General features: G+C 32.7%; 1 protein-coding gene across 1 annotated transcript; it reads right to left on the reverse strand.

Annotated features, from left to right (window-relative positions):
- Positions 1 to 276: 276 nt before the first annotated feature.
- LOC109221128 lies at positions 277 to 1,522 on the reverse strand. The gene is made up of 4 exons (XM_019385595.1): positions 1,494 to 1,522; positions 538 to 1,413; positions 370 to 447; positions 277 to 282 (listed from the first exon to the last, which is right to left on the reverse strand). The coding sequence occupies exons 1-4, from the start codon at positions 1,518 to 1,520 to the stop codon at positions 277 to 279; spliced, it is 987 nt and encodes a 328-aa protein (XP_019241140.1). The 5' UTR covers positions 1,521 to 1,522.
- Positions 1,523 to 11,444: the final 9,922 nt, after the last annotated feature.

Genomic DNA, 11,444 nt, shown 5'->3' on the forward strand with positions numbered 1-11,444 from the left:
TATAATATACTGAATGAAATGAATTTAAAGGTGTAAAACTCCAGAAAAAAATACTGGGATATAAAGAACTAAAATAATCAAAGGGTATATTATAAAACAAAAAGACAAATAATTATTCACAAGGTAACACACACTAGACTACCTGTAAATTATACTGGATGACATGAACCAGAAGAAATGAAAACTGACCAAGTATAACATACAGGAGGACAAGGTAACACACACTAGATTACCTGTAAATTATACTAGATGACATGAATCAGAAGGAATGAAAACTCATTCCTGTATAACATACCGGACAACAAAAACACACACTAGTCTACCTAATGAAATGCAAGACTAAATAAAATAGAAGAAACAACTACTTACATTGACAATGTCGCTAACATTAACTTTTGATGAAGATTGGAGAAGATATGATTGATTCACCTTGAAAAGCTTATATTTCTATTAATTAAATAGAAATATAAATAGTTAGATAAAAACAAAATATATGAGCACAAGTATAAATTAAAAATTCACATACGATTAACTTACAGTTGTTTTCTTAAAGAAATCATCGCAAAGTGAGTCATATTTTGGACATCCAATGCTTGAGTAAGACAACATCCTTATTGGCCCCCGATCCTCATATATTGAATATTGACGGAAATCATTGAACACTTCCATAATCCATACATTAAACAAGAAGGGGAATCCAAGTGACGTATAAGATGCGATCCTACCAATAGGTTTGTCTTTCACAGATTCTGTTTTCAGAAGATGAGACAAATTGTCAATAAGTTCTTGAAAGCAGTAACTCCCCCATGGAAAAGAAGAACAAAGTTCTGGATCGTCTATGATTTTCATATTACGTTCACTTATATTTCTTTTAATGTCTTTACCCAAAAGAACAGTTTCTAATATGTATATCTCAGCAAGCTTTACAGCATCTTCATCACAGACCTCGACATCATCACATATATCATCTGCTGCACCATCACGGAGTCGAGAACGCTTTGTGATAAATTTATACAAATGTTCTACCTTCAAACCTTTTGGCACATCAGAGAAATACCGTTTCTTCAAACGGTTATCTCTATCATCAACAAAACTATAATCAGATGCCTCAATCTTCAATCCGGTTATAGAATGGAAATCATCTTCTGTAAAAGCTACGTCGTTATCAAAAACTCTAAAAACCATTTTGCTTTTATCCTTGTAAAAAACTTGAGAAAGCAACATACAATGAGTCAACTTCCCAGAGTGACCCACGTCATCCAACTCTAAAAATTTCCCAAACACACCATTCTTTAACTGTTCCATTTGAGTTCCACACAAAAACTCTGAAATTGTTTTCTTAAATTTTCGATCGCCTTTCCAATAACAATCAGCAGCAAACCACTTCTTAAGATCATAAAATCGATCTCCCTCCTAAAATCAAAATATAACACAGATAAGCAACATTTCATGTAATTTTAAGATAAAAACTTCAACATTTTAGAAATACGTACCTTCAATATATAACTTGATGATTCCATTTCTATAAAATCATCAAAAAAAACATATTACAAATCAGATAATAAACACAATCAGAATCCCAGTATATATATGAGAAATAAATTATCAAAATAACTCATTCACTAAAATGAACAGAAGAACAGTCTATAGATTGCAGTCTTCCAGCATAATATACTGGATCAGACTAAAATACAAGATATGAAAATCGAAAAACAGCATAATAATCATGCGGTATAATATACTGGAGAAAAAAGCTTACACACAGGAGAAACCCTGTAAAATATACTGGACTTAAAAAATACTTGTCTATATTATAATATTCATTCAGTATAACATACTGGAAGCCAAACATTCATATGATAGATTTCCCCCTATAATATTCTATCCTAAACAGAACTCGTCCAGTATAATATACTGGAGAAAAATATTACACACAGGTGGTGTCCTGTATATTATACTGGATTGAAACAAAACTCAACTATATGCTATCCCAAACTCAACTCCTCCAGTATAATATAATGGAAAAAAAGATTACACACACGTGATGTCCTGTATATTATACTGGATTGAAACAAAACTCAACTATATGCTAGCCCAAACTCAACTCCTCCAGTATAATATAATCGAAAAAAAGATTACACACAGGTGATGTCCTGTATATTATACTGGATTGAAACAACTCAACTATATGCTATCCCAAACTCAACTCCTCCAGTATAATATAATGGAAAAAAAGATTACACACAGGTGATGTCCTGTATATTAAAACTCAATTATATGCTAGACCAAACTCAACTCCTCCAGTATAATATAATGGAAAAAAAGATTACAAACAGGTGATATCCTGTATATTATACTGGATTGAAACAAAACTCAACTATATGCTAGACCAAACTCAACTCGTCCAGTATAATATACTGGAAAAAAAGATTACAAACAGGTGATATCCTGTATATTATACTGGATTGAAACAAAACTCAACTATATGCTAGACCAAACTCAACTTGTCCAGTATAATATACTGGAGAAAAAAATTACACACGGGTGGTGTCCTGTATATTATACTGGATTGAAACAAAACTCAACTATATGCTATCCCAAACTCAACACCTCCAGTATAATATAATGGAAAAAAAGATTACACACACGTGATGTCCTGTATATTATACTGGATTGAAACAAAACTCAACTATATGCTAGCCCAAACTCAACTCCTCCAGTATAATATAATCGAAAAAAAGATTACACACAGGTGATGTCCTGTATATTATACTGGGACGAAACAAGACTCAACTATATTATAATATTCATCCAGTGTAACATACTGGAAGATAAACATACACAAGACAGACTCCCAGTATAATATACTGCACAAAATTTTACTAAATTTAATAAACAAAAAACATAATCAAAACCCACATAGTTGACGTCTACTATTCGCACACAGCAGACGTCCCGTAAAATATAATGGAATGAAACAAAACTCAACTATATTATAATATTCATCCAGTATAACATGCTGGAAGATAAACATACACAAGACAGACTTCCAGTATAATATACTGAACGAAATTTTACTAAATTTAATAAACAAAAAACATAATCAAAACCCACACAGTAGACGTCTACTATTCGCACACAGCAGATGTCCCGTAAAATATAATGGAATGAAACAAAACTCAACAATATTATAATATTCATCCAGTATAACATGCTGGAAGATAAACATACACAAGACAGACTTCCAGTATAATATACTGAACAAAATTTTACTAAATTTAATAAACAAAAAACATAATCAAAACCCACACAGTAGACGTCTACTATTCGCACACAGCAGATGTCCCGTAAAATATAATGGAATGAAACAAAACTCAACTATATTATAATATTCATCCAGTATAACATGCTGGAAGATAAACATACACAAGACAGACTTCCAGTATAATATACTGAACAAAATTTTACTAAATTTAATAAACAAAAAACATAATCAAAACCCACACAGTAGACGTCTACTATTCGCACACAGCAGATGTCCCGTAAAATATAATGGAATGAAACAAAACTCAACTATATTATAATATTCATCCAGTATAACATATCGTAAAAAACAAAACTCACCCATAATTTTGAAGAAAATTGGACATAACCTAGACAAGATTCGAAGAAAAGTGCTTTCTCAGGAAAGCTAAATCCGTACAATGCTATAAAACAAAGAGAAAGGCGATAAAAAGTTACTAAACAGTATGTTAAAAAGGTCAAGGGCAGTTATGTCATTTTACCATATATTTTAAGTTAAAATGGCTAGAAATCGATTACATTTAGATTGGTGGCTATTTTTCAATAGCCAACCGAAAAACTGGATACGCCATACAATTTTGACTTATTATCTCCTAAAGTCACTTTACTTTCGTTTGTAACAATAAAATCACTGAACTATGCCTATTGCACTCAGAAAGTCACTCAACTAGATTTTCCAAATTTTGGATTGCCAAATACCTCTTTTACCCTCTAAATTATAAAAATTTATCTTCTTTTTATTTTTTTAAACTTTTTAGTATTATGATTTTCCCTTTTTAATTTATATTATAGACTTACCTATAGAATAAATAAATATTATTTATAAATTAAAAAATAGAAAGTATTTAAGCATATATAATGCTGGAATAACAAAATAATGAGCATAGTAAAAAAAATTAATTAGAATAATTTGTTAGTAATAATAATTTTAGTGTTAACAATAAAAATTCAAAATTTATTTACACAATTCATAATGAAAGAAAATAAAGGTTGTAAAATATATATTTCATGCACGTTTATAAAATAATTATTTAAATAAAGGTATTTTTATAATATACATTATATATTCTTGAAAATTATGTCAATTATATTATTATGTTTCTACCAACTTTCGGACGACACAAAGTTATATCATACGAAAGCAGGGGAACTATTTGTATAGGGTAAAATATGTTATGTTAAGTCTGCACGGAGTATATATAATATAATTGAACATAATTTTCAGGAATATATAATGTATATTATAAAAATAATTTTATTTAAATAATTATTCTTATATTACGTGCTTGCAATATATATTTTACAACCTTTATTTTCTTTCATTCTGAATTTTGTAACTAAATTTTTGAATTTCTGTTGTTAATACTAAAATTATTATTACAAATAAATTATTCTAATTAATTATTTTACTATGCTCATTATTTTGTTATTCCGGCACTATAGATGCTTAATACTTTTTATTTTTAATTATAAATAATATTTATTTATTCTGTAGGTAAGTCCATAATATAAATTACAAAGGAAAAATTTTAATATTAAAAAATTCTAAAAGAATAAAAGAAGATAAATATTTATAATTTAGAGGGTAAAATGGGTATTTGGCAATCTAAATTTAAAAAATTTAGTTGAGTGACCTTCAGAGTGCAATAGGATAGTTCAGTGACTTTGTTGTTACAAACGAAAGAAAAGTGACTTTAGGAGATAATTTGAGATAGTTGAGTGACCATTTGAGTAATTGAAACAAAAAGCGTATAGATAACTTTCGGTTGATGTGTTCAACAGGTACAATTATAAGATAAAATGTCTAAGTGAAAATTAGAGTCAAGTTTAAGCGACCGTCTATGTATTCGGCCTATAGAAAATAATCAGAACTTTCGCCAAGGGTGTTCAAAATTTAAAATATATGTATAAAAATATTTTTTTACATATATAAACACTGTATAATTTTCTATATATATAATATAACTTTCCGATAAATTGAACACCTTTCACACTATGTGGCCATTCCGCGGAAAATAGATGAAAAGTAAAATAGATATAGGTGCGGGTCTATTTAAAGTTTTAAACTCCAATATATTTGTAAAAGAATTTTAAGTGATGTAAAATTTTGTAAAAGGACTATCCAGCTAATTTGAAAGAGCCGATGGATATATAATTATGTATAATCCATGGATAATATATGTATAATTGTATATAATTCATATGTTCTAGCTAAAAAAAGTAAACAGTGAATTTAACCGGTTATTTGTGTAAACTAATAAAAAAGCATAATGTCAAAAGCCTCTGCGCATTCTAGCCTAAGCTTTCACGAACAACTAGCCCCAAACTTTGCAGTCTTCTCTTTAGAAATTTGGCCCATTTGACAAGTGGAAATGACTATTTTTTTCATCAGTTTGGTTGCAGAATATTCGGCTGATAGTGGTGATACACTCTCTTTTTTCATTTCTCTTTTTTATATATTTTGTTTTAGTAGCACGTGTGGAGTACTAATTTGGAAATATTAAAATAATACCTTGTCCTGACCCCACGGTCAGAAGAAAAAGATTATTCTAAGTAGCCGTCTGGACATAAAAAAATGTGAAATTTATAAAAGAAAAATATATATTTTTAATGTTAAGTTGAAAAATATATTTGAAAATCGAAATTGTATTTGGACATGCTTTCACTTGAATTTTTTTTATAGTTTTATGAGAAATAAATATTGTTTACTTGAAAAAGAGGTGAAAATTACTTTTTCAAAATTGAAACTATGTAGGAATTTGGACATAAAAATTATAATTTTTGAAAAAAAGTAGTATTTGGAATTAAGTTGAAAATTGATATTTGAAATTTGAAATTGTGTTTGGACATGCATTTTACTTGAAAATGTTGCAGTTTTATGAGTAGGAGAAAAAGTTTTTTTTAAAAACTCATTTTCGATTTTTTCTCAAAAACTTGCAAATTTTCACGGACAAACACATATCTATCTATATAGAATAGGAGAGGCAAAGCAAGCATATAATGACAAGTGTCAAAACCAAAATTTTGCAAATGTCAAATTCTAGGACAAACCTCCTATAAAATTGGAGATTCAAAGAATAATTTAAATCGAAAATAAGTTCAAAAATTTAAACCTTCCTATTCAGTTAACATCAAAACTGAATCTCACGTTCAGTTTTTTAAATTTCAGATTTCTTTACTTTTTTAAAAATAAGTATTTCTTTATTATAAATAAATTAAGTGATTTTAGATATACGTTTTTTAATGCTTAACTTTTAAAAAATAAATCTGATTTAGATTATTATTTAATATTAAAAATTAAAAATAGCACATTTTAAAAATACTCTTTTAACTTTGAACCATGAAGGCCGGACTTTTTTTTTAAAGCACTTTATTTAATTCAAAATTTTCAAATTTATTTATTTCTAATTGATTATATGATCTTAAAACATAAATTTTAACAAATTAACTAATTCAAAATTATATGGAAATAAAAACTCCTTCAAAAATCGATTATCTACTTTTGAACCATGAAGACCATAAATTTTTACGTATTTTACTCTTTAACTTTAAAAAGAAAACTGATTTAAAACATCACATTTAAAACTCACTTTCCCTAAATTTTCTCTCCAAAACCTAACCTAAGGATAATGGACAATCGCTCAACCACGCACAACTCACGAAACATACGCAGATTGAAACCCACAAAACATACTTCTCCAAACTAGCGGCCAACTTCCATTTCTCTCGTGTTCTTAAACTCAAATCTCGCTAAAAAATTCAAGGAAACATACGGTTTATGAAAAATATTAATCAAGGCTGTAACAATTTCAAAAAGGCAATATGTGGGAAGTACCAAATCGTTAGAATCCTGACGCTAGATTCTCGATTGAATTGGTTCTACCAGAAGAAAATGTATTAAAAATATGTTATTGTCTTATACTTTGTTTTGGTAACTCTGTTTTTTTAATTTGCATGTGTGCGCATTCATGGGATAATAAGTAGCAAAACTCGATTGAAGAATCAGTGCACCACACATATGTATCCTCAAATATCTTTCTCGGTGATATACAGATACATGTATCACGTTTTGCTTCTCTATTTTTTTATTTGCAAATTTGGCTTTTTTGATTTGCTATTCGTATATTTTTTTTAATTTCTATGTGCATATACATGGGATAATCAGTAGCAAAATCCAGTATTTAAGTTGCAGATTTCCGTTAAATTGCATATTTTAGGTCTTTTTTTTTTTTTTTTAACTCAATTATTTTCTTATATTTGTTTGGATCCTAATATTCAACGCATATATGAAGAGAAGGAATGCAAGGTAAGTACATCGATCACTTTTAATTTGTCCTTTAAGATGACACTTATTTTACTTATACATGTGGATACATATATTTGACAATAACATTTTTAGATCTGGTCAAACTCGGATTCTTTGAAAGATACACGAAAAACTTGATTATTAGAATTCACGGGTTTATATTCAGTAGTAAACTGTATTAAATTTTTTGATAAACTTCATTAATATTTGTATCACAAGATTGTGTTTTGTGATAAACTGCTGTTATCTTTGTAAGGAGGATGAGTTGGTCAATTATCCTACCTGTTTCTTCATTGTGAGATGGCGCAGTCAGATTTGAAACATATTTCTTTTGTATAAGATGCATTGGGTAATGGCTAATTTTTGCAAGGCTTACTTATTAGGTATAGTTTGGTACTAACATTTATAACTACATACTAAAAGCGTGGGGCAATCCTGTTTTTATCCCTAGTTGGAGCCCCCGAAATGAATTAACATAGATCTCCAATGAGCAGCTTTGAGAAAACTTTCTTCTGAGTGAAGTTTTTTTGGCTGGATTGCTTAATTTTGTATTGATGAATGATACAAGTCACTCTATTAAAAATTCAGAAAATTTCAAAATTTAAAGTTTTGTCGTCTGTGTGATAGCAGCCTGGTGCACGGAATATAATTTAGTTCTGCCATTCTGAATGTATAAATTTCAGTTAAAATTATAGGGATGTTATCAATCAATGTTCCTTTAATTTCCAGATCGTACACCTTTAAATTCTTTTTCATTCTCCAGATATGCTGAAGTTTCCAGTGCAAAAGAAGGGCCATGCCAAATCAGGTGAGCATGAGCATCAATCCCTTTATATCAGATGTTTCGAGATGCAAAATTAAGGCCGTTGGAGAAGACCCTTGAGGCCCCGCAATTGAGCTAGCTTGCTTACTTGATATAAATTGGCAAATCTTTGTTTAGTAAGCTCTCTTTCTTTTCTTCTTGGTCTCATGGCTACTGATGAAAATTAATCTTTCATGTTCTTAGGAGTTTTCCTTCTTTTTTTAAATCGAATTTCTCCAAGAGACCTAGGGAGTTTTTCTTTCAATTAGGCAAAAGAACCAAAAAGGAAACGAGAGAATTTCTCATGTAATTTTTCAGAACACATTAGGGTACTTTTAGTTTTATGCAAGTCAAGAATAGTTGTCAACGATTCTTTTAATACTGGCTATCAGTTAAGTTTGTCAATAATGATGTTTATTAGTCTCGATACAAATCTTCAAAGTACAGTTCATGATGTGACGACCCAAAGGGTCATCACCTGTATTCCTACTCCCTTTGTACTTCTGAGGCCGTGAAAAACCTCATTTGGGGTTGCCTCGAGTTTGTGTGCACAGTCCGGGCGCGAAGCCGGAACGTTTAAATATGAATTTGTGAGAAAAAAAATAATAAATTTGATGTTTAAATTGATTGAGTTTGACTTTGGTCAACGTTTTGGGCAAACGGACCCGGACTCGTGACTCGACAGTCCCGGAGGTCCGTAGGAAATTTTGGGACTTGGGTGTGTGCCCGGAATCAAATTTCGAGGTCCCAAGTCCGAGAAATGAATTTTTGAGTGAAATTGTTTTCTGAAAATAATTAAAGAATTTGAAAGTGTTACTTGTTTTGAAGACTGTGCTGTCGGGCTCGTATTTTGGTTCCGACGCCCGGCACAAGTCTTAAATATGATTTAAGCAATTTCTGTAAAGTTTGGTAAGATCTGGACGTCATTTGACGTGTTTTGGGCTTGAAGCAGTAAACTTGATGTTTTATGAAAATTGGAAGGAAATCCTGGGTCTCGAGGCCTAATTTGTTGATTATGATGTTGTTCGGGCGATTTGATCGCACGGATGAGTCCGTAGGATGTTTTTGAGTTTTTATGTATGTTCGGTTTGGAGCCCCGAGGGCTCGGGTGAGTTTTGAGTAGGTCCCGGGAGGTCTTAAGCTAGAAATATCAGTTGATTGCAGGTTCAGGTGTTGCAAGCCCCCAGCGCGGCCGCGGTCATTTCCGCGCGGTCCGCGCTGGAAGCCGCGCGGCCGCGGTGCGTTCTTGCGCGGTCCGCGTGGCTAGGTTCAGAGGGCCAGTAAAGTCTAGGACAACCAGCGCGGCCGCGCACCAAATCAGTGCGGTCCGCGCTGGGAGATTCAGAGAGTGGGTCTTGGGTCCATTCAACCAACGCGGCCGCGCACCAAATCAGTGCGGTCCGCGCTGGGTAGGTTCAGAGAGTCACTTTTCTTTCTTTCCTCGGTGCGGCCGCGGTGCATTTTTGTGCGGTCCGCGCCAGTCTTCAGCACAGTATATAAAGTCGGGATTTTCAGTCATTTCTCACTTTTTCAAAACCCAAAACATAAGAGGCGATTTTCCAAACGATTCCACTTCTTCAAAACGATTGGTAAGTGATTTCTAACTCATTTTCTTTACTCCTTAACATCTTTAAACATAATTTCAACATCAAAACAAAGATTTTAATGGGGAAATTGGGAATTTAGGGTAAAACCTAGGTTTTCTAAAAATTGGGGGTTTTGGACCTCAATTCGAGGTCCGATTCCAAAATAACTTACATATTTGAGTTCATGGGGGAATGGGTAAACGGTTTTGGTTCAAACCTCGGGTTTTGACCATGTGGGGTCCGGGGGTATTTTTGACCTTTTGGGGTAAATTGATGAGAAAGCTATAATTAGTCATTGGGTTTGATTTGTTTAGCACATATTGATATCATGAAGTCCTTATTGCATAGATTTGGTCGAGTTGGAGCCGAATTCGAGAGGGAAAGCGGTTGTGGAAGATTGTATTGGTCGTGGAAGTTGAGGTAAGTGTTTGCTTTAACCCTAGCTTGAGGGAATAGGAGTCGAGTCTTGTTTGCTAATTGCTAAATGATCGAGTACGGTGTATAGGCATGGTGACGAGTTCCTATACATTGGGGTCTAGCATGACCGTGAGTCCTTATATGTGAGTTGTTTGGATATTGTTATGCCTTCCATGTCATTGATGGCTTCTATACGTGGTAAACATATTGGGAATGATATTGTAATTGTAGAACTTCGTGGAGCATTGGCTCGGTCTGAAATACAAATGGTGAGAGCATGTGAAATGAGAAATGCCTTAGAGCTTGACACGAGTGCTAAGGAGAGTTAGGATATAAAAATGAGAGAAAAAGAGAAATAACGAATTTCTCTTGCATGGTTGTCATTGGTTGTTTGTGTACCCTTATTGGGATTTCTTTCCAAATACTTGTTTACTCCCTTGCCCTTTATTTGTGACTGTTGCTTGGGCAAGGTTGAGAGGTATACATTACGGATCGGGTTGCACGCCGCAGCAATGTTATATGTGGATCGGGTTGCACGCCGCAACAGTTATAATTGTGGATCGGGTTGCATGCCGCAACAATGTTATATGTGGATCGGGTTGCACGCCGCAACAGTTATAATTGTGGATCGGGTTGCACGCCGCAACAGTGATAATTGTGGATCGGGTTGCATGCCGCAACAGTTATTGATGCAAATGTGTTTAGTGTCGGTATTAGTATCTTGTTCGCTTTAAATTGTAAGTTGCACCTAGATTGATTACTTCGGATTTACTGTTACTGTTGTTATCTCCCCACAGCATGTTTCCCCCTCCCATATTTCTAGTTGCTTGGTATCTTGTTTCTGTTGTATATTTATAACTGCATAGGTTTATGTGGTGTCCAGTCTAGCCTCGTCACTACTTCGCCGGGGTTAGGCTAGACACTTACCAGCACATGGGGTCGGTTGTGCTGATGCTACACTCTGTGCATTTTTGCACAGGTCCATGTATTGAGCAGCAGCAGCAGCATTAGCACGGGGGCGCACCTTCAG

The sequence above is a fragment of the Nicotiana attenuata genome, unplaced genomic scaffold, assembly GCF_001879085.1.
Source record: "Nicotiana attenuata strain UT unplaced genomic scaffold, NIATTr2, whole genome shotgun sequence".
In the NCBI taxonomy this organism is placed as follows: Eukaryota; Viridiplantae; Streptophyta; class Magnoliopsida; order Solanales; family Solanaceae; genus Nicotiana; species Nicotiana attenuata.